At 52.8% G+C, this 22,555-nt stretch overlaps 9 protein-coding genes across 9 annotated transcripts; 4 read left to right on the top strand and 5 right to left on the bottom strand.

The window, feature by feature from the left end:
* Nucleotides 1-259: 259 nt before the first annotated feature.
* On the bottom strand, nucleotides 260-1,219 carry J4E90_001648 (uncharacterized protein; the record flags this gene model as incomplete). Its single annotated transcript, XM_051431234.1, has 1 exon — nucleotides 260-1,219. One exon carries the CDS (start codon nucleotides 1,217-1,219, stop codon nucleotides 260-262), a length of 960 nt encoding a protein of 319 aa, XP_051294368.1.
* Nucleotides 1,220-3,835: 2,616 nt separating this feature from the next.
* J4E90_001647 (uncharacterized protein) lies at nucleotides 3,836-4,354 on the top strand (the record flags this gene model as incomplete). Its single annotated transcript, XM_051431233.1, has 3 exons — nucleotides 3,836-3,879; nucleotides 4,002-4,217; nucleotides 4,300-4,354. 3 exons carry the CDS (start codon nucleotides 3,836-3,838, stop codon nucleotides 4,352-4,354), a joined length of 315 nt encoding a protein of 104 aa, XP_051294367.1.
* A 1,518-nt stretch (nucleotides 4,355-5,872) lies between these two features.
* YTA12 (Mitochondrial inner membrane m-AAA protease component) lies at nucleotides 5,873-8,557 on the top strand (the record flags this gene model as incomplete). Its single annotated transcript, XM_051431232.1, has 2 exons — nucleotides 5,873-7,706; nucleotides 7,755-8,557. The coding sequence occupies 2 exons, from the start codon at nucleotides 5,873-5,875 to the stop codon at nucleotides 8,555-8,557; spliced, it is 2,637 nt and encodes an 878-aa protein (XP_051294366.1).
* An 854-nt stretch (nucleotides 8,558-9,411) lies between these two features.
* On the bottom strand, nucleotides 9,412-10,778 carry J4E90_001645 (uncharacterized protein; the record flags this gene model as incomplete). The annotated part of the gene is made up of 3 exons (XM_051431231.1): nucleotides 9,412-10,097; nucleotides 10,599-10,628; nucleotides 10,676-10,778. 3 exons carry the CDS (start codon nucleotides 10,776-10,778, stop codon nucleotides 9,412-9,414), a joined length of 819 nt encoding a protein of 272 aa, XP_051294365.1.
* A 655-nt stretch (nucleotides 10,779-11,433) lies between these two features.
* Nucleotides 11,434-12,245, bottom strand: J4E90_001644 (uncharacterized protein; the record flags this gene model as incomplete). The annotated part of the gene is made up of 2 exons (XM_051431230.1): nucleotides 11,434-11,945; nucleotides 11,999-12,245. 2 exons carry the CDS (start codon nucleotides 12,243-12,245, stop codon nucleotides 11,434-11,436), a joined length of 759 nt encoding a protein of 252 aa, XP_051294364.1.
* Nucleotides 12,246-12,913: 668 nt separating this feature from the next.
* J4E90_001643 (uncharacterized protein) lies at nucleotides 12,914-13,834 on the bottom strand (the record flags this gene model as incomplete). Its single annotated transcript, XM_051431229.1, has 1 exon — nucleotides 12,914-13,834. The coding sequence occupies one exon, from the start codon at nucleotides 13,832-13,834 to the stop codon at nucleotides 12,914-12,916; it is 921 nt and encodes a 306-aa protein (XP_051294363.1).
* Nucleotides 13,835-15,179: 1,345 nt separating this feature from the next.
* J4E90_001642 (uncharacterized protein) lies at nucleotides 15,180-17,534 on the bottom strand (the record flags this gene model as incomplete). The annotated part of the gene is made up of 1 exon (XM_051431228.1): nucleotides 15,180-17,534. The coding sequence occupies one exon, from the start codon at nucleotides 17,532-17,534 to the stop codon at nucleotides 15,180-15,182; it is 2,355 nt and encodes a 784-aa protein (XP_051294362.1).
* Nucleotides 17,535-18,666: 1,132 nt separating this feature from the next.
* Nucleotides 18,667-19,977, top strand: J4E90_001641 (uncharacterized protein; the record flags this gene model as incomplete). Its single annotated transcript, XM_051431227.1, has 1 exon — nucleotides 18,667-19,977. The coding sequence occupies one exon, from the start codon at nucleotides 18,667-18,669 to the stop codon at nucleotides 19,975-19,977; it is 1,311 nt and encodes a 436-aa protein (XP_051294361.1).
* A 544-nt stretch (nucleotides 19,978-20,521) lies between these two features.
* J4E90_001640 (uncharacterized protein) lies at nucleotides 20,522-21,087 on the top strand (the record flags this gene model as incomplete). The annotated part of the gene is made up of 2 exons (XM_051431226.1): nucleotides 20,522-20,548; nucleotides 20,602-21,087. 2 exons carry the CDS (start codon nucleotides 20,522-20,524, stop codon nucleotides 21,085-21,087), a joined length of 513 nt encoding a protein of 170 aa, XP_051294360.1.
* Between the last annotated feature and the right edge of the window lie 1,468 nt (nucleotides 21,088-22,555).

The raw sequence follows: 22,555 nt of genomic DNA, 5'->3' as shown, positions 1-22,555 counted from the left end.
GGGAGTAAGGGGTTACTTAGGTGCAACACAGCAACGACGATAGAGTACACCTTTGACGTAGAGTACGGCCTGGTATTGGTTCGTCCTAGTCTATAGTGCCTTGGTATACGTTACGACTAAGCACTCGATGTTGAGACAAGTTAAGGTAGGCCACTACAGTTTAATAATTAAGAACTATCGGCATGAATAAAGAATACTATACATCGTCGCTTGTACCTCCCACACCAAGGTGCGACTCCAATCTCCTCCTCTTCATCGCCTAAGCCACCTCCTCAACCTCAGTAAACCGACGACCAGCCTTTGAAAAAGCACCTTCCTTCCCACCCTTCAACACCATATCCAAGAAAGCCGCAACATACGTAGTCGTAAGGCCCGTCATCCTACGACCCTCAATAGAACCCAGCAGCTCTCCTACCTGCGCTGGTAACTTCCCATCCAAACCCAATGCAGAAATGACCAAGGGGAGATCCGAGAAGCTGTAGTGCGCTGAGTGCTTAACTTCAAACTCCTTCTTCCAACCAGTGAGGTTTGGCCAGATGGTCTTCCAGGACGGATCAGTTTCTTGTGTTTTGTTCTCGTGGCCCATTAGCATGAAGGGGCCGTTGAAGCCGGTCGTCAATACGTGACCGAACATGGAGCCATCGAGGTTGACACCGGCCTTGAGAGAAGTTATTGATATCATCGCGCTGGCTGCTGCTGCACCTCCCAGAGAGTGTCCGACGACGGCCATCTTGGGTGCATTCTTGGCGCCCGCGTATCCTGGAAGTAGGTCTTCGATGGCTGAGGCGTTCTTCATTTGCTTGGAGACGAACTCGATGTCTGCGACTCGTGTGTTGAGTGCAAGTTCAATCTCAGCATCGCTCTCGATATCGACACCCGTCACTATGGTACCATCCGGGAACTCAACCATGTCCGCATCGTAGGGGTGATCAATGGAAAGCACCACATAACCAGTAGCCGCGATGTTCTGGAGCAGGGCGTTGTACAGGTGTCGAGATGTAGCGAGTGCACCTGAGAAGAGGACAACTGGCAAGTCTTTTGAGCAGCCCCCTCTTTTGGCTGGAGTCATGCAGGTATCGAGGCCTAATGATTGGAAGCTGCCATTTGGAAGACCGTATGCGTCGAACTTGGTGTCCATGAAGGATGCGGTCGCGGGAGGCATGTAGGGTTCGATCTTCTTGCGACGGCATTGGGTGGTGGGGTAGAAGCCGGATACCATGATAGATCGAGGGCGGCCATCGTTGGCATATGGGTCCGAGCGAGTATGGTCGGTTAGTGAGGCGGAAGCGATCATCACATCTTGATGATGAGAGGCGACGATTGGCAGTGTAGTTTTGGCAAACGTAAGGCCAGGCGAAGATGCCAAAAGCACTAGCAGAACTGAAGTGCGAAGTCCCATGTTGTCGATTATTGATAACGGCGAAGATGATATGTAAGATCTTTGGAAGTTGGAGGCGAAAGCAGAGGAAGGTGCTTGTGATGGATATGTTTGAGAGCATGAGTGGTATCTATAGTCTAGACGGAGGTAAGCATCTACGTGAATGAGATGCTCGACCCTTTTCCGAGCGCTCTATCGTGACCAAAAGCGGACATGACAGTGGATACGACTATACTCCGGTTTCTTTGCTAGTGCAGCAGAGCCGCATTTTCGACTGACATGGGTAGTGGAGGAGATCTTGCTCGGCGGTTCGTCGGTGCCATTGGTCTCTAGTCCCAAGGAAGTTTAGATGCGTTATTTCGTTTCCTAAAACGGTCAAGTTAGCTGGCACCGCCTGTAGTGGGCCCGTTGCTCGTATGCTTCGTCCTTCAGCGACGCGATACCACTTCCCGAAGCATCCTTTTACGACATCCTGCAAATCTCCGATGCTGTGATAGACGACGCCTCATCGATTGCCTTGCATTAGCAATCTGCCTTTGTCGCTACACAACTTACCCTCGCACGAGCGCCACGCATGTCACCCAGCATTGGGCCGTATGATGGTCGTAAGGCTAGACGGAAAAGGTGCGAAGCCTGTGTTAAGCGCAAAATCAAAGCAAGTGATTCAGCCCTACCAAGTCTGCCAGCACTAATTGGTTATAGTGTAATGGCGGCGTTCCTTGCGATTACTGCAAAGGGAGAAGACAAGCGTGTGTGGTGCCCACGAGGTCGGCAGTTTCGAGTTTTGTCTTCGTTAACCCAGGAGCCGAGAAGCAGCTTCAGCCACGATCGCCAATTAGCCCAGGGAGAACTGAGCAAAACATGGCTTACTTTTTCAGCTCCTTCCTACCGATGAATGTTCTTTCCAGTGGTGGTCTACTACTGCAAAAGGAGTTGCAAAGCATGATGCATTCTTCGGCCGCTTTGAGGGATGCTCTCTGTGCAGTAGCAGGTTTGCACCGATGCCAACGGGTCCAATGGGAAGTCTTGGGAACCAAAGATCCTGAAGGACGCCAGGGCGCGATGCAGCTTTACGTAGGATCCGTGAGAAGTGTACAAGCCCGCATTACCCACAACAAGTTTGCGGACGATCCATCAACACTGTGGACGACCTTTCTGCTCGGCCTTTTCGAGGTAAGCGCCAACTCTATACAGGAGGCGGCAACGGCTAACATGGCTTAGCTAATGTGCGATGCCAGCGGGACCAACTGGCTCTCACACTTCCTGCACGGGACTTGCGCAATCTTGCGGCTCCAACCACCTTCATGCCTTGCTCTTCCAGACCAAAAAAATACGCAGAAGCGTAACTTCTTCCTTTCAGCCCGTATATTCGAGATATCGAGGGCCTTGATCTACTCAGAACCAACTTTTCTCAGTCAGCCTGTGTGGACTACCGCACTAACAGAGCTCTGGAGTGGCGAAGGTGCAGCACTTTGGCACCCGAAGGAGGCGCTCTTCGACATGTTGCCCAGCTTTTCCGAGTTGGGTATACGTGCTATCCAATTCTGTGAATTTGAGGCAGAACATCTGCCGGAGCGAGTGCAAGCTGAGCGTGCACAGTACCTTGCTGCTGAAGGCTTGCTACTTCAGCAATCCCTGCATGAATGGTGGGAGGTCAGCAACTACTGGCAGTATGCATCAGGTGCATCAGACCCAGAACTTCTCGTTGCCCATATATACTACCACGCCGTTAGCATCTATCTTTCGGGCACTTACGACTACCATGTATATTGGACCAAGCCAATGGCACCATGTGCGCCGATCCTAGCTCGCTCCCAGATCGAGTGGCACATGCGTCAAATCCTGTGCCTGAGTCGCGAGTTGCTGGCTAACGGGGTTGCGGGTGTGCTACTGTTTTTTCCTTTGAGAGTCGCAGGAGCGCGTGTCCGGGATGCTCATGACATGCACGAGGTCTTGGATTTGTTTCGTAGCGTGCTGCAACGCGGGTATGCCGTCGCTGACGCAATGATAGCCGATCTTTCGGAACTGTGGTCGGATACAGCTACAGCTTAGTCTCAAGGTCCAGATGCGCACTTCAAGCCAGGGTTTCCGTTGTCTTTTGTGATGTCACTCAGGTTTGAGTTTACGATGTTACCTCGACAGTCCAGGCCGATAGACGCGTAGGAACATTCGCAGCCGGCGTGATTAATGGCTTGGGTAAGTGTCCATACATCACGAGGTAATCGCCGTCATGTGAAAGCTCCTCCAGTCCGGTCGTCGGAAGGTGAATGTTCGAGAGAGTTGTATCGGGGGTGAGCGGCCAATCAGGTTGGTGTTATTCGCTCTTGCCGCGCCTTGCCGCATCTGGTGCTAGCAGAAAAGGCTTGGCATCCCAGCACCGCTCGCAGCTTTCTGACAGCAACGTCAACGCCGCCGCTCACGCATTGCACCTCCACACGCAACTCTCACACCGTCAAAATGGCTATGGGACCGTCTGAAACCCTCGCAAAGACCAAGACCACGTACGTCCGCGCTCCACCCGCACGCAGCCCCGGGCACCTTCCCCGAAAGAATCCGTTCTTCGACCCGCCTCGCATCGCACACCCATCGGAGTAGGAAGGAGATCATGCTGACAGTGGCATAGTTGGCACATCGGCTCATGGGGTAACCCCTACGAGGGTGGTGGCCGCCCCGGCAAGGGCGTCGTCACCTACGCCTTGAGCCCCAACCGACAGCGCCCCATGGCTACTTTCATTGGCAAGGGCTTCTGGAACGTCATGCGCCGCTCAAGGAACCAAGTCCTCTACTTCATCCCCCCTCTGGCTATCGCATACGGCACCATGCAGTGGGCTATCGAGAGGTGAGTCAATGGATGTTACCAGGAACAGCAGGATCATATATGGGCAAAGATGCGTTGAATGGCACGCTGACAATGACATCAGGAACGAGTTCCTCAACTCCAAGACTGGCCGTGCCCTGTTCGCCGACGAGGAGTAAGTGGCTGTATAATAAGAGATGAATGAAGGTGTATAGCACCAGGAGTTGGAGGAAGGAAGCGGAACACTACAATGCTCTTTGCATCGAGCCAACGAATAGACTGTACAACCAACATGCATCTTCTTTCCATTCGGATTGCATTCCTAGTCTACTAGATGAACGTCTGTCGCCCCATACACGGCCCTTCGTTGATCACCTCATACTGTGGAACCACACCATCGTCAAAAGGCGCAGTAATGGCGACTGTGTCTTGGTCACTCGGATAAGTCGTTATGTGTCCCTTGCCCGTTGTATCCGCAGCGACCACCAGACCGCCCTTACCCCCAGGCAACCACAGCTCCTGAGATGGGTCCTGGGGTAAAGTGATACGCGCGAGTCCAGATAGGAAGTGGACGATTCTTGAAAGCGTCAGCGCAGCTCAGCGTACAGCCAATCTACTCACTGTGTTGTAGGCGCATTATGCAATCCGCCGTCAAATCGCGGTGGCTGGATGACATAGCCTAGACTCGTCACATTGCCTAATGCTATGGCACGGCTTCCCGCGGTCCCTGCTATTGTAGATACTGTGAAAGGGTATCTCAGGCGCCAGCATTGGATGGTCGTGGTGTTCTCAGGTGTGGTGACTAAAGCAGGTGCAGTCAGGTAGGTAGTGTTTGAAGAATTGGGTGTTTGGGCGGATATGAGAAAGGAGAACGTGACCGCAGCGAAGGCTATGACAGAGTGACGCATTGCTATGGTGGGATTGATTGGGAAATGGAAGTCTTTGGCAGTTCGAAGACCTTAAGTATCTATTATACCGGCCCGGATGAATAAACATGGCGCTGACTGCGTGTGAATAAGGTTGGTGCTGCTGTGCGCTATAGCTGCGGGCTGACGGCCTTGGGCCCATGGTCGTCGCCCAAGACCAGAACGGACGATGGAATTAGTCCGTCGGTGCATCAAGCATCGCGCATCTGCATGATCGACATGCATGCGCTCAATGGACATGCTCGGGTACGAACTCCACACGAGGACATGGAATTGCACATAGTGTAGTGGGATTATCAGTCTATCATCAGTTGAATTCCTACTTGCGCGTCTCTTGGACATTGAGATGAATACGCGTGGCGGTCGGACCGAGGCAGGGAACCTACTCTAGAAGGAGGCAATTGGTGTCGTCTACACGTACCGCACATTCTTGCAGAGCATTGAGGCGGAATATAAGAGGCTCAAAAGCAAAAGAAACAATCGAGTCAAGGCGTGGTTCTAGACTCTGGCACATGTTCACGCGTAATGCGGGCAGGCAGCCCCGCTTAGTAAGGCAGTCGGCGTGTCGGTGGCATGGGTAGAACTTCGATGATTCTGTCATATCCTAGCTTTCGCCATCGAAGCGCACCCGCCACAAGACATTCTTCTACTGCCAGCCCGAGGCAGTGAACAGGCGCGGTAATACAGTCACTCTTCTTTACTTGTCACACACCCCCTTCCATTGTTATATTATACCCCACCCCGCAGTCCCGGCACCTCTGTTCCGCCGCCATGTCGACACTCCTCCGCCGCTCAGGCAACCTAGCGCGCCTATCCCGACCCTGCCTCAACGCTGCCACGAGGGCACCACGCACATTACGCACACGAGCACCGATACCACAATGTATATATACCCAGCAACGGGTGCGGAGATTTGCGACCGGGCCTCCGGAGGAGCCCAAGGAGAAGAAGGATGACGAGCCAGCGAAGAAGGACAGCACGCCTCACAAGCCTGAGTTCAGATTGTCTGGAAAGAAGGAGGGAGAGCCTCAAATGTCCAAACTTACGCCAGAGGAGGAGAAGATGCTGGATCAACTAGTCTCGTTCGTGTCGATGGGCGTCCCCAAGTCACAGAAGCAGAACATCAAGGAGGCAATGGACGAGATTAAGCGCACTGGAATACCACCAGAGCTGCGACAGGAGATGGACAAGCTGGAGAGAGGCGAGAAGCTGGACCTGGCCACCGCAGCCAAGATCTCGCGGTTAACAACCAACATGGCACGCAAGGCGGCGGACCAACATCAGCAGAAGTTCAAGGACGGCTCCGAGGAACCACAGCAAAAGTCGGGTGCACACGACCCAGGCCCAGGCAAGGGATCCAAGGGTGGCGCTGGCGGAGCTGGTGGACCAGTGGGGCCCATGTTCGGCGGCGGTATGGACACCAACACAATCCTCATCAGCGCCTTCCTCGCATACCTCACATACAAGACCATCTTCCCGAGCGAGAACTCCAAGGAAATAACATGGCAGGAGTTCCGAACGACCTTCCTGGACAAGGGTCTGGTCGAGAAGATCGTCATCCTGAACGGCAACAGAGCAAAGGTCTACCTGCACCGCGAGGCCGTATCGTCCATGTACCCCGACTCGCCTTCCGTCAACCAGAACTTCTACTACTATTTCACAATTGGCTCCGTCGAGGCCTTCGAGCGCAAGATGGACGACGCGCAGTATGAGCTAGGCATCCCAAGCTCCGAACGCATACCCGTGGCATACTCGAGCGAGATCTCCTGGTTCGGTACCTTCTTGTCCTTCGGCCCCACTATCCTCGTCCTCGGTGCGCTCTTCTACTTCACAAGACGTGCGGGAGGCGGCGCTGGCGGAGGCGGTGGTGTGTTCGGCATGGGTAAGAGTCGCGCTAAGAAGTTCAACCACGAGACGGATGTCAAGGTCAAGTTCTCAGATGTCGCCGGTATGGACGAGGCCAAGCTGGAGATCATGGAGTTCGTCTCTTTCCTCAAAGACCCCAGTCGATTCCAGAAGCTCGGCGCCAAGATCCCTCGTGGTGCTATTCTATCTGGATCCCCCGGTACTGGTAAGACGCTTCTTGCCAAGGCTACCGCAGGAGAGTCAGGCGTTCCTTTCTTCAGTGTCAGTGGTTCTGAGTTCGTCGAGATGTTCGTCGGTGTTGGTGCATCGCGTGTCCGCGACTTGTTCGCCAATGCGCGCAAGAGCACGCCTTGCATCATCTTCATTGACGAAATCGACGCTATTGGTCGTGCCCGATCGAAGCAGAACTTCGGCGGTGGCAACGACGAGCGCGAGGCTACTCTCAACCAGATTTTGACAGAGATGGACGGATTCAACACCACGGAGCAAGTCGTCGTGTTGGCTGGTACTAACCGACCCGACGTATTGGACAAAGCGCTCATGAGACCTGGTCGTTTCGACAGGCATATCAGCATCGACAAGCCCACCATGGACGGACGAGGACAGATCTTCGGAGTTCATTTGGCGAAGATTGTCACCAACGAGGACATGGAATTCTTGAAGGGCAGGCTAGCAGCTTTGACACCGGGCTTCTCCGGTGCCGACATTGCCAACTGTGTCAACGAAGCTGCTCTGATCGGTATGTTTTTATGACCCTCTTGACTACACATGCACTAACAACCTGCAGCCGCCCGTGCTAACGCCGAGACTGTTGCCATGGTACACTTCGAGCAAGCCATCGAGCGTGTCATCGGAGGTCTCGAGAAGAAGTCCCTTGTACTGAAGCCCGAGGAGAAGAAGACCGTCGCCTACCACGAGGCTGGCCACGCTATCTGCGGTTGGTACTTTAAGTGGGCCGACCCTCTCCTGAAAGTCTCCATCATTCCCCGTGGCCAAGGCGCTCTTGGATACGCCCAGTACCTCCCCAACGGCGACACATATCTCATGAACGTCAACCAGCTGATGGACCGTATGGCCATGACACTGGGAGGACGTGTATCTGAAGAACTCCACTTCGACACCGTCACCTCGGGCGCATCCGACGACTTCCGCAAGGTGACCGCCATGGCCACCGCCATGGTCAGCAAATGGGGCATGAGCAAGAAGATCGGATACATCTACTTCGAAGACGGCGAGGGCCAACAACTCACCAAGCCCTTCTCCGAAGACACCGCCAAGAACATCGACATGGAGGTCAAGCGCATCGTCGACGAAGCCTACAAGCAATGCAAGGACCTCCTCACCGAGAAGAAGCACGAAGTCGGCCTCGTCGCAGAGGAACTCCTCAAGAAGGAGATGCTCGGCCGCGAAGACATGATCAGACTACTCGGACCCCGTCCCTTCGAAGACAGCCAAGATTTCCACAAGTACTTCTCTGGTGAGTACGGCAAGGCGCCTGGGTACATCGAGCCGCAAGGCAACGATGGTGTCAAGGGCCCATTGGTTCCTCCCAGCCCAGCGACTTTCAAGGACCTGGATGCCAGGAGGTGATGGTGGCTGAAGATGTAGTTTTATCGATCTTTTCCTTCTTCTTAGGTGCATTGTGGCATGGTTTTATGACACGGAGGAGTGCTTGGCGATGATCCAAAGGGTTTCATTCCACTCTAGACGTAAGCATGCGTATGGTGTCGTGGCTTTTGTAGCATAGACAAGTGCGCATTGGCTTTGTAACAGTATTGTTCGCTCGGTCTGTAAGCGTGGGCCGGCGACAGAAATATCCATTGTAAAGTTCAAAATCTTCATCTGCCTTGTACTTGTTGTGACCCGCGTGTGACCCTTCATTGTCATTTTGCGTCCTGGACTTCGGGTAGGCTACCGCCTCATGCAAGGAATAGACTGAACAGGCCTGCAGCGCGTAGCCAATAGTAGGCCAACAACTAGTGGATGAGAAGATGTAGCGTTGATGAAGGCTTCGCGGTGTTTGGGTTTTGCCTTGAATGTGATGCTATGACTGAACTAGTGGGCACAGCAGCTAAATTGGTGGCTCAATATTCATTGGAGAGGGAATTGTATATTGCATTGATGAAAGCTTTGTAGAGTGAGAGATGAAGCCCACTGCGCCTAGACAAAGAGAAGAAGATAGCAAGTACTTTAACTAAGCATATTTGATCCGTGGGTTTGGACACCAAGGAGGGATCAACGTAAGTTCGGTAGAACAAAAGAACGTCAGAGGATGTAAAAGACATCCGAAGAGATCGTCGAAAACGGTAGCAGTGGGAAAGCGCTGGAAATGTACAAAAGAGCATGAAAGAAGAGCTTTTGTCGGAACCGTTGATGAATGCGAAGACTTCCTCCAACCACAGTCCATGTGTATCAAGGAGACGCCGAGAAAGTGTCGCACAGTGCTAAGCGCCCGTGATGGCTTTCGCCTTTTTGCGATCCACCGCTTTTTGTATCCGTTTCGCAATCTTTTTGGAAATCTTGCCTCTGCCCTCGCGTTTACGACCAAACCGGACGATGTGATCATGAGCTGGCTCAGGATCAGCGTCATGGGCAAGTAACAACTTGACCATTGCTTTGTCGCTCCGAGCAACGGCATTGACGAGTGGGTGTTCAAATCTGTCAGTGTAGCTTCGCAAACCATTCGAGCTCATGCCCCACTCCAGACACTTCTTGGCGATTTTGATGTCCCCTTTCCGAGCCGCCAGTGCTAACAGAGATGCAGAGAACTCACCCGGCCTTCCACAGATGTAAGCTCCTCGGAGATCCATCAGGTTGCGACCGATCGAAGCTTCGATGAATGAGTCCTGATTGTCAATACCACTGGGGTACAAATTTGGACCGTAGAGACGTTTGATTAGTAGATTCCTCGTTGCCAGAGAGAGTTTATGGTCAAGCAGTCGATGTAAGAAGTCTGTCGCTTGAGCACCGACTGCTTGGTTGGCCCATGCCACGATCGTTGGCGGCTGTGGCTTACGGCAATGCTGAAACCACCAGTCTATCAGCACGATGGCCGTATCCCAGTGCCAAGAGGCAACAGCAGCCCATGTGACTTCATCAAGCGCCTTGTTCAATTTTGTTTTGGCTGTGTCTGTGAGAAGGCTCCTTGCGTGTTCCAAGAGCTGAGAAACGACATCGATGGCTCGGACTTTTGCAGCAACGGCGATGGGTGACAAGAAGACGCCGGTTTTATCCCATATAGAGACGCCGCGAGATAGGTAGTGAGTGACAAGCACTGAATCCTTCATCTGAACGGCAATCATCAAGCAGTACGCTTCAACTCGTTCGTTCGCTGCCTTAATACAGGCGGGAGAGGAGGGACTTGTGGCGAGGCGCAAGACGTTATAATAGATAGTGCAGCAATCCTTGATTGCATTGCAAGCTTTCTCTGTATAGGCTGCGCGGACTACTTCCGTTGACTGGCTGGTAGCAGTCATGAATTGATCGACTACATTCCGAACGACAGTAGTCAAAAAGGCCGGAGCTCCATGAGAGACTTTGCACCTGTATTCAAGGAATAATCCGAGGTTCTGGACGACTAGTTCCTCGGCTCTGCGAGCTGAATACGCCGTCATTGGCTGTCTTCCAAGACATTCCTCGGAGATGAAGGCCGCGAATGTTTCTGAAAACGAATCAGTGTATGTTCGGAGTTTAAGAAATGGCACTTACTGCAAACCTTGCGGCGCTTCCATGCCTTGCAAACCCCAACAGTATGAACATAGCTCTCGATAACCTTTTCGAAGATCTCTGGCGGTAGATCCAACAACTCCATGATAAGTATTGGTCGGAGGGGTTGATAAAGAGTGAGCGAATCAAGGGAATTGTAGGAGGAAGGAGGCTTCATATGCGAGGCATCAGATCGTCCAGAAGCTCACTTTTGCAAGAGCGCTAGTGGGTGAGAGAGTCGAAGGTGAGGGTGCATGAGCCGAAAGAAGACGAGAGAGCTTGAGAGTGTAGGCGGTAAAGGCAAAGTGAGAACATCGCACGGTGCGAGATACCAGGCTGCCTAGTGCGCGCAAAACCATATGCGGGCGCTTTTCGCAGCATCTGAAGAGCAGTTGGAAAGATCGGAGCGTATGTAACATTCAGAACAGGCGCAGGCACAATGACCGTTCGTCGATGGGGTTCTACTCGCTGGTGTAGAGAATAGGATGCATGGAGAGCGATGACGCACCTACCGGCCGACTTGAGCAGGTGCCCAGGTGGTCAAGGAAGGCACAGTCAGGGCACGTGACCTCTCACGGACGCTTAGGACTCATACACATGTGATTGAAGCAGAAATCCTGTTCTCGCAAAATAGTCTTTCTAGAAGTAAATATATACACTAATCAAAAGTCCCCACCATCCTGGCATTGTCCGCTGCACTGCAGGTAACGCGATTGAAACATGCAGCACGATAGCTTCAGTTCATCCCCGACTCAACAAATCTAGCAGGTACCCTGACCGTTAGGCGTACCGCTCTTGTAAGCACCCTGCGCATCACCGAGGCACTCAGCAACCGTAACCATCTTAAGCCCATTGTTCTTCGCCCAGTTAATCAACCACGGAGTGAGCGTGTTAACCGTGCTGGCATAAGTCTCGTGCATGAGAGGAATGTGGCCGTTGCCACTGGTACCAGCCTGTTGGAACACCTGCTGGCTCTGCTGAGGGGTCTTGCCGTTCCAGTCGCCGGAGTCGACGTCGTCGGTGATGACGCGGTAGCCGAGGGTCTTCATCGTGGGGAGCACGTTGCCGCCGGTGGCGAGGTAAGGCGGGCGCATGTAGGTGGGCTTTACGCCGATGATGTTGACGAGGGCTTGCTCGAGGCGCGTCATTTGCGACGTGAGGTCGTTGGTGGAGAGCGAACCGAAGTTCGAGGGGTGGGACCAGGTGTGGGACGCGATCTGGTGGCCGGCTTTGTGCGCGTTTTGGAGGGCGGTCTTTTGGTTGTAGATGCAACCTGTTCATGTTAGATGGTGGTCTCAGCTCGTAGTAAATGAAGCATATACATACCGTAGAGCGATCCAGTAACGAAGAAAGTACCCTTAGCTCCTCCAGCGGTCAAGGTGTCAACGAGCTTCTGGGTGTATTGCGATGGGCCATCATCGTAGGCAAGAGCGATTTGACCAGGGTTGGCACACTTGGTGATGACTTGTCCGGCAGCAGGCCCAGCCCGCTTCATCATGTCGAGAGGCTCGGGAATCGGTCCAGCGATGGCAACCGCAGCAAAGGCCGCGACAATGAAAGACTTGACACCCATGTTGATGAAAGAACGACTGTTTGAACGACTGATGTTTCGAACTGCTCACATTGTAGGCCAATGCCCTCCATCTTATGTATAAACGCCAAGGCCCGCCCGCTGTCCTGAGGTCATTCCCGTGAAGCTTAGGGGCTCTTGGCTCGTTTATGGTAGACGACATGCTTAAACTGCTTGAACCGGGTCATCGGAGGCGGCGAGAAACCCTGTCCGGTAGTTGCTATAGTAGAAGCTCGGATGTTTGGTGACACCTGTCAGTGTGTCGCCGTTTTGGTCAAGCGAAGTGAGGCATGAACTCTGTGTCAATGCGAACACCCGGGGAACCAAGGTTGCCTGTATTGAACATCGCGCAAGACCCTCTTGGATTGACATCACATCAATGAAGATGCGCCGTTCGCCCGGAGCGCGTTCAGATGCAAATTCGCCGCGTTTCATTTCTCAGATTCCCGCCGGCTAATGTCTAAATCCGGGGAAGCTTGGAAACACGCCATGTGGAGCCGCGTGACATGCCGCGAAATTAATATAGAGGTCCAGAAGGCGGTGGAAGAAGTCTTCTGATGTAGATTAGGAGTGGCGTGTCCGTGTAATGTACTGCGACATCGCATCTTAAGGAGGGATTCCTGTCGACCGCTGCTAATCTCGTACCGGTTACATACAGTAGCTGCACCACACTAAAGTGGCGCGATTGTGGTCTCTGAAAAGAACTCGGAGGGCGTGCTTAGCTGTTGCATGCTGAATTCGATGACCCCTGGAGGCCCATCAGGCCCCAAGCCGAATTCGTTGCCAACACACGCCGCGCCATCCGGTGCTATAAGAGGTATCCTACCAAGGAATTTGGAGAATAGCGACTCTTCAACATAATGGGCAAAGTGCGACGCATCAGAAAGCGTAGATGCTCGTGCGAAGACGGAATTGGTGGCAGACTTGACAGTATGTGCTAAGCGCTGTCCTTCCGGTGAGTTGAACCCACCCAAAGCTTGCCAGGCTACCTTGATAGCTACAAAAGCTATGGTATTGGATTGCGGTGCACCTTCCCGCTGCTCGTACTCTTTCAACTCCAGGCATTTGGCGATTTTCATCGCGGCGGCGTTTCGCAGTGCGGTGTTGACAGGCGATGGAGATAATGAATCTTTGATCTGAATGACGCATATGTACGCGGTGTTGTAAAGCATCAATGCTGTTGCAGAAACGTGGTTGGCCACTCCCAGTGTCTTCGCCATGTCAGATCGCTCAGTCGTTCCAGCTAATTGATTCCGGTTCAAGACCTCCCAGAACGGGTGTAGCGCTTCCAACTCGTTAAGGACATCCTCCACTTCGATAAGCAAGGATTCAAAGCTCTCTGGACATGCTTTTGAGCGCAGTAGAGCATTCCGCTGACTGATGAGGCGGGTGCAGTCAGCCAAGATAGAGAAGACGTGGTGTTGGAAGAGTCCTGACTCGTTGGAATGTGCAGACGGAATCCGCTTCCATTCCTCGGTCGCGTATATAGAGGGCCTCGATTCCGCAAGTGCCCCAATGATGGAAAGGATGCGCAGGCCCCGAAAGATGATAGCGTTGGTACCTTCAGACTCCCTGGGCGGGCCTCTTAGCATCGCAATGGCGTCGAGACCTCGCAGGTGTTTCAAAAAGTTCGTTGGTCCAGTAGGTAGAAAGATCTCGAGAAGCATACAAGACAGTGACGTAAGTAATGTTTCGTTCGTCGTCTGAAGCTCGGTACGAGCAAGATGTGAATTGAGCTGCCGCAGCACCTGACCATACTGTTGATAGCCTTTGGTCGTGATATCGCCCTGTCGATGCTGGCTACCGAAGAAAGTGGTAGACAGGCTCACTATGCCTTTTCGCAATAAATCAAGACCAGGATCGTCGCTTCTCATGGACGCGGCATGGCTTTCGATCATGTTGCAGGCTATCTCAACAGGTCCCCCGCGTAGCAGGTTCTTTCGTGTATATGCTAAGCAGATATCATCTTCGAAGGCTGCGAGAGATAGCTGATTTGGAGTAGCTATCCTGACGATTGCGTTCTGGGTTGTGTTTGCCGGCTTGCTTTCAAACGTGATGCTCTCATTGATCCAAGTAAGGTCTTTGGGCCCTTGACATTTGAGTCCACGCTTGATGCATTGTCCACATTCAGGGCGGTTTTCGTCTTGTCACGTCAGCACATGCAGCAGGTCTCTGCAAAGGTTGACCAGGTGAATGGACATACCGCATTTCACACGCCGGCGACGACAATTAGCACAACCTTTTGATCGACCACCCCGACTGACCATGTTGTGCTATGTATACAAAAGGAAAAGAACGCGCTGTATCGACTCTTCAACATGCAGGAAAGCAGGAGTCTTGTAGACAGAATGTGTCGCGATACGTGGCGTGGTGGGAGGATGAGTTTGGGCGTTGGTTCGATCCTAGATAGACGGAATGCACGATATTCATATTGAAGGATCAGCAGCGAAAAGGGCAGAGGGCGTCGAAGCTTGGTGGCTGAGTTCGCGAAGTGTTCCCCGTATGTCGAAGGAGCGGGCTAGGCAGACGCCAAACCTCTTGGCAGGGCGCCGGAAGATGACCCCTCGACTAGCAAGAGGCATTATTGGCTTTCCTCACATCAGCAACGAGTACATCAAATCAACGAATGCCACGAACAAGCAGTTTCCATCACACGCAAAAATAACACAGGCAAGAATGTGAGGCAGGCTGCGTTTGAGGAGCCAATATTATGTGTCAATTTGAGGACCTCGGAGGTGATGAGCTATTAGGTGTCTGTAAGGACTGTATGCTATCGCAATAGAAAGAAATGAGACACACTGGAAAGTCTCTATACGGGAGCGGACATCACACCATGCCACTCAACCGTGTGGCCGCAAAGCAATAGCAAAGACCAAGAGCTCATACTGAAATCTGATGTTACTCAGGCTTCAAGGTTCTTGACTATCGATGTTGGCCCTACATGCCAATCATCCTTTTGACCATGCCTTGCGCCAATCGAGCAACCTCGCCATTGCTGCAGCGGTCCTCGTTGCCACCAATGGCACTGGCCTCACAGCCGTCAGGGTAGAAGAAACTGGCCAGCGCAATGATGATATAGGCAGCGATCAGCAAACTACCCTCAAGATAGTTACTGCGACCATCCAGTACCAAGAAGTTCACCACCAGGACTGTGACGAATAGTGCAACAGTCTCGAAGATGTTGAAGTACAGTGTCATCTCCTTGCCCATGATCCAACCGAGGATAACAATGACAGGTGTGATGAAGATAGCAATCTGGATGGAAGACCCGACAGCAATACCGATAGAAAGATCCATTTTGTTCTTCATCGCGACAGTGACTGCAGTGACGTGCTCTGCAGCGTTGCCAACGATGGGAAGAATGATAAGACCGATAAACGCTTGGCTGATACCAGAACTCTCAACCATGGGCTCAATAGCTTCACTCATGAAGTCGGCGCAGACAGCAACGAGACCAGTGCTGATCAGAAGCATGAAGATAGCAGCTTTGATGGACATGTCAGGTGCTTCATCGTCTTCGTCATCCTCGTTAAGTGCCATGGCGGCCTGTGGAGAGACGGCAGGATGTTTGACTGCGTTGCCGGTGGAGTCGGCGCGGCCAATTTGATCCGGGAGAGACTTGGATCGACGAAGGGGTGCACGCAGAGCTGTGTTGTCGCGAGGTGCTGCCATACGAATATTGGGCGCGGGACCGCCGAGGGGAGCGAGGTTCTGAGGGTTCGAGAAGACATTGTTGGAAAGTAGCGAAGGAAGAGCAGGCCGGTTGTATCTGCGAGGGTTCGAATTCATAGTAGTGGCACTGTCGTTCTGTACTTCCTCGGCGAAGGTAACCTTGGGCGTGGGCTCATTCGGCACGACCTCCTTTTCGGGAATGGTGTCGACCTTGTTGCGATCACGGCGGTCCTTCTTGCTCTTCTTGTGCCTACGTTTTTCCTTCTTCGTCACCGAGCGCGAAGTTTGCGAAGCGGCTTCGAAGTCGCGAACTACTGGGACGTATTGATCGTTATCGGCCTCATCACCACTCATGACGTCGAATGAGTGTCGGCGAGAAGTAATAGGAGCTGCGTTGTTGGCAGTGGCGACGCTATTGGTTCTCTCCGAATCGAAAGGACTCTGGTGTAGCTCACCCTCTGGCGAATTGAGGGCCGAGAGCGCATCTGCGTCTTTGGAGCTGGCGCTGGACTTGCGGCGAAGCCTTTTCACCATACGCTTGGCCTTCTTCTTCATCGTTCCATCAGAGTTCTTGGAGGAGCTGTCGCTGTCGCTACTGCTGGAGCTGGATGATGAATCGGAGCTGGAAGAGTCGAAAGCACCGGCAAGGACACCGGGATGTGACTCCTCGTCAATGATATGTTGGGGAGTGCTGGCGTAGAGATAACGATGACTCTTGAGCTGAAAGACGAGGTATAGGCCGTAGACTAGTAGGAGAATAACACTGGTTCCACGACTGACGGACAATGTCTCGTGGTCGGCGATGGCGTTGTTCTCGAAAGCAGCGTGGAAGGCAGTGGGTAGCAGAAGACTCATTACGGCGAGGGCCAGCATAACACCGCTCATCTGAGTGACGGTATTGTTGTAGACCTGCTCCTGGTACTTCAAACCACCGAGTAAGAATGCCATGCCCAAAATGAGAAGCAGGTTGGCAAGAATGGATCCAAGTAGAGACGCTTGTACGACCTCGATCTGGTCAGAGGCGAGCAAGATGATGAAGAGAATCAACTCGACAGCGTTTCCAAAGGATACGTTAAGCAGTGCACCGAGCGCATCTCCAACACGGGCAGCGACAACTTCGGTCGCGTGCGCGAGCAGGCCAGCCAGCGGAATGATGGCGATGGCGTTCATGGAGAAGACGATTTCGGGCTTCAAGTGCACAAGCTTGACTACAATGCCAAGAGGCACGAAGACGAGCAGGAGGTTGATCCAGCTGTGTGTGATGGCATTCTTGGTGTGGGATATGAATCGGAGGCTTCCGTTCTTGACACGCACGAGCGAGTAGAACGGACGCTTCTCGGATCCTATGGCGGGAGGCGTCGTTCCATCGGGCGCGGTATTGACGCTGCCATTATCGATGTCTGTGGAGCTATTATCGCTGGCAACGGGCTTCTCGCTATGGTCGCTGGTGCCATGTGCACTACGCGACGGGTTGCTGCCATCTAGGCCAGGGTGGGCGGTCGTGTGGGGGTTGTGGGTCGGAAGGACGTCGGTCTGCGTGTCTTTCTTGCGTCCCAAGCCAAGTGCAGATGCTGCCTTAGACTTGAAGCTGCGTATAGAGGGGTCGTCGGGTTCTCCCATCGGTTTTGGTGTTGTAGAGTTTGGGGGTGGTTGAGTACAAAGATGTACTTGGGGCGGTGGTAGAAGTGTGGCCAAGTAAGTGAGGCGCGGCCACCGCCTGCCTTATCAATGCTCGGCAAGCTTGACCCGGCTTGGTACGTGCTTAGTATGCAGGTGGATACCGGAAGTCGAGCGAATGACGTCGATCAGCCAGATTGGCTGCTACACGTGGACGGCGCGCACAGCCTCAGTGGCGCGCTATGGCTTGCTCAGGTTCTTGTTCGCGCGCGGCGAGTCTAGAAGGTGGCTGAAAGATGCAATCATCAAACGCGTCCTTCATAGAGTCTGTATGTCGTGCCATGTAAATGATGAAACTCAGATGGGAAGGTGCGCCTACCACGCGTTATCGTAGCATCCCTGACACGTTCTGGGCATTGGAAAGCGCGAGGCGACGACTAGGAAGCCGCCAACGTCGGCTTTCCCCCGCACGGTCATCATCATCAATACAGACGCCGCTGATCGTTGACATCAATCACACAGCGCCGCGCCTCCTGACATCCACTCTGCCATCAGAACATGCAGGCTCCCAATCTAGACTGCACACGACGCCTCACGATGCAGGGATCATGCCGAGACTGATGGCCTCGCCAACGCAGACCGTTTGTCACGTCCCTAATCCCCGAACGCTTAGCGTTCTTGTACTACCTGGGCATGCAACAACAAAAGCTTGAGGTATTCCTTGGAGCTATTGCTATCAGTTCTATCATGCCCCAACTGACGCAATTTTTGCAATGTAGGCAATTGACTTCTTCAATATGAACCTGTTGATTCGGAGATTTCTGTACCGATATCTGGTTGTGGGTCTCGCTACCATGAAGACCCTCTGGATGTTCACTTAGATGACATACTCGCTCGGGCGGTACTGCTTGAGATACCAGACCATATGGCATTTCTGTGGACATTATTCGACTGCAAGATTGAAGGTTGAAAGCTGATCGCAGCAACAGCGCGTCAATCCTGCACTTGGAGTCAGATGACTACGCGACTTGATACCCGTGGATTGCAAACGCGCAAATTTCTTGGCAGCGCAGCGATGAAAACAACTCAGTTGCAAAGCCTTGCACCATGAGATCTCCACCTTCCGGACACCATCATGAACTTACTTGATCTCCCAGCAGAAATTTTCTCCGCGATCATACATAACTACCTGCATGACTACCTATACAATGGCCGCGGATGGGCTGTAGCAGTCCGAGTACGGTATGTCTGCAAAGCCTTCGCGGTCGCAATACACGACGATATGTTTGGTCGATACTCCGCAAGGTTCTACCGCAGCTTCAGTGACGACCGCAAGCAGCGTCTACTCGCACCAAATATGTACACTATCCTCTCCAAGATGGGCTCCACCCGCTGCCACTCGACGTACATCCTCGATCACATGGAAGCTACGGTCAATTTCCTCATGGAATTTTCATATCATCAAACGCAAGCGCAGCGCGAACGCTACCGCCTGGCCCTCTGTAACGCCATGTCAGCGGCACTCTCGGTGGACGACGTTCTCGCATATCTCTGCCAGGGACCATTCAATGACTCGGTCAAGGCCAGGAAGAATATGGGCCGCGCAGATACGGTGGGAATGCTCGCTGCTGCCGCTGCTGTCAATAGTGAACCTGCCCTTCGTTTCCTTGTTGGCAAGGTATACGACGTAGGTCTACGTAGCGAGCTGTACGGCACGCCGCTTACCGCCGCCGCGGTCAATGGGCATCTTTACTCCGCTTCTTTCATTTATGAGCGTATGGAAAAACGCTTCTACAAGCGCAAACAACTGCACAATGCGATCAACGCATGTATGTTCGAGCAACGTACTACTATACTTCCTACACTCATGTCCTGGTACCTGAAGTATTGCTACTCTGGAAGATTGATCAAGGAAGCAAAGCGGGGCTGGATCGACTGGGCAGTTCGGAATGGTGATATGGGCGTACTACGATTCAGTTACTATCCCGAGGATGCAATCAATTACATACGCCGACTGGAGCCAACGCCCTTCCACACAGCCTGTCGATACGGCCACGCGCACATCATTCAGTACCTGCTCCAAGCCGATCCCATCCTGAGATGCGCAATTCGTAATGATGAAAAGGGTTTTATCGGCTCTAACGAACTATGGCAGGGTCTTACAGTGGCGGTGGAGAATGGCTGGCTTGTGGCTACCAGGCTGCTCATCCGTAGTGGTGTACAGATCGAACCAGGGAAGGAAAGCTACGTCCCATCTACGCCAGTGCTGTGGTATGCACTCAAGGGAGGACATATCGATACGGTGGTGCTATTGCTGGCTTATGGTGCTGTGGTGCCGAAGAGGAGCTCTGAGCGCAATGGCATTTGGAATCTGGCTGCAAACCACAGTGTGAAGACGGCAAGACTGCTTCAGGACATCTGGGATGAACAAGAAAGATGTAAGTGAAGGTTAAGGTTGATGATATACACTAGTGGGTGTGCGCGTTCGTCGTCCTATGAGCATGCGACTCGCCGTAGCAGCTGCCTCTTGCTATCTAGTCAAAAAGGTGCATCTAAACCTACAGAAAAAAGACTGCTTCGGGTGAGCATCATGCAGTAATCGGTTCTGTGATCTTGTACTGAGATGATTTACCGTGAGTTGGCTGCGATGCAGTCACGCCCGCCCATTAGGCCAGCCCGATGCACGCTGTAGATCCACCCGTGGACGCCACGGAAAGGCCCCACATCCCGCGTCGTCACGTCTCTTCCGCGCCGCCGCCACGCGTCACAGCGTACAACGTACCCTCATGCGTCCAACTTCGCTTCCTGCGCAACTGGCTGTAAAAGCAACAGCGTCATATGATACCTGGGTTCTTGTAGCGATCCCGCAATTAGCGACATCGTAGCGGCGCATCCGTAATCATCTGGAGAGCCGCCAACCTCCCTGGCACATCACAATCAGCATCTTACTTACCCTCATCACTCACTCTACCTAGCCCAGCCCTCTTAAGATGGGTCGCTGGACAGACATGGACAGCGTAACCTCCCTTGTCCACCTCCTGCCAAATCAGACTACTAATATAACCCCCAGGACGCCGAGCGCCTCCCCTCCGGCTTCGAGCGTATGGGCTACGACGCCGACACCCAAACCTACACCTTCCGCGACGCATCCGGCCTCATCTACGAATCCGAACCGGGCAATCGCTACAGCGAACTGCGTGCAACGGGCGAGCACTCGCAGCCCCCGTCCGACGAACAACGACGCGAGCAGGATGAGATGATAGAAGAAGGCAACAGAAGCGCTGTGCGTATGATGTTGCCGTTTGCGCTGCTGATGCTGGTGTTCTTGTTCTTGGTGTTTAAGCTTGTGAATAGGAGTGATGGGGCTGATACAGTTGTTGCTCGCTGTGGGGATGGGGAGCGCCAGTTGCGGGTTGAGAAGGGGGATACGTGTTGGGCGATTGCGGAGGCGAATGGGTTGAGTGTTGATGGTTTACTGGGCTTAAGAGGGAATCAGGGTGTGGATTGTGGGAATCTCAGGATAGGGCAGAGCATCTGTGTGCCGATGTTGAAGTGAGGGTGGTCCTATGTCGCTCCTCCAGGCCCGCTTTACCAATCCCTAAGGATATCAGGAGATGGAAAAGAGCATAATAAGAGGAGGATGTGGTCACTGCATTCCATTCAGGTCAAGATGCTGCCGACTTGTCAACCATCAGATGGTAACGAAGGATCATTCTTCACCAACCCGATTGGTATGCAGGAGGCCCTAATCGACTACCCACCGATTCTCCCACAGCCAGATAGAAGACTAATGCGTTACAAGAGGTCCATGTCATAAGCGTTAACTCGCAGAGCTTGGTCATGACCTTACGCCATGATTTCGCCTAGAGCCCTCGGAAGATCAGCGCGACAACATCCAGAACGACAAGAAGTTTTGAAGTCGCCTATGACGCAGGTACATGGCGACCCGGAGATGATAAATCTCATCCTGCTAAACCAAGCTCTTGGCAGTCCACGCATTTTCTTCAAGTCGAACGTCACGTTGCGAGGGGCTCGGAACTTCTATCTGGCTTCCAGACTGAGACTAAACGCGAACGAGCGCATTACCGTAGCTTCAGGCGCCCTACGTGGAGAACGGCTTTGCGATTACTGATATGAAGAAGTCATCTCTACATTGTGATGTTCATATGCATAGCCCGTATGTTCCACTTCTGTTTTAGCTAGTTAGTCGCCAATCGGTGCTGTCCTTGGATGATCCGATGCACCCAGAGATAAACCGATGCGCCGAGCATTACAGATATCAAACTTGGTGGAGGTGTTTAAGCCGCGGGACCGGTAAATCGGCGTAAGTCTGAACGGTGTTGACAGCTACGCGACACTGAATGTCCTCCCATTCAGGCAGAAATTGCGCTAATGTAACCTCCAGGGTCCAGAATTCAATTGGTAGAATGCTACCTGTCCATCAGGTTTGTGCAAAAATCTGCAGGTCCGCTTCGTGGAGATATAGCCTATACTGGTAAGACCCGGCTCGTCTATTCACACCCTTGCTCTTCAGCCTCTCGTAGCGTCGGTTCTTCCCGCATTAAGCAGGTCTCTCGTGTTTACGCATTTAACAGTCGGATGTAGCGGGTTGGAAAGGATTCTAGGTGGAGGTTACTCCACCAGGGCGTAATTTGGCCCACAGCTACACCTTGGTGTAATGAACTATCTTACGCCCGATACTTGGCTTAGAAGCATTCATCGGAGGACAAGTCTTTTTCCAATCCTACAGTCCCAGTTCTCTCGTACGCCCACGATTAGTGCAATCCTTCACAAGAGTTGCTTGTACGCGGATTGGCTCATACTTCCCGCAATCTACATCTTCCCGTGTAGGATCACGACCAGGCAGGAATCCAGCCTTGCTCTTGCGGCGGTCGATATGCACGCAACCCGAGTGAAAGACAGGTAAGAACAGCACGTTCCAGTCGCAGTCAGTCGCATGGCGTATAAAGCCAGCCGCCTTTCTTCCTGGTTTCATCTCTCTTTATTCTCATCAAGTCAACAAC

The sequence above is a fragment of the Alternaria incomplexa genome (assembly GCF_024043165.1).
Source record: "Alternaria incomplexa strain BMP 0042 chromosome Unknown scaffold_2, whole genome shotgun sequence".
Classification (NCBI taxonomy): Eukaryota; Fungi; Ascomycota; class Dothideomycetes; order Pleosporales; family Pleosporaceae; genus Alternaria; species Alternaria incomplexa.
This window is presented reverse-complemented; position numbering and strand designations above follow the sequence as displayed.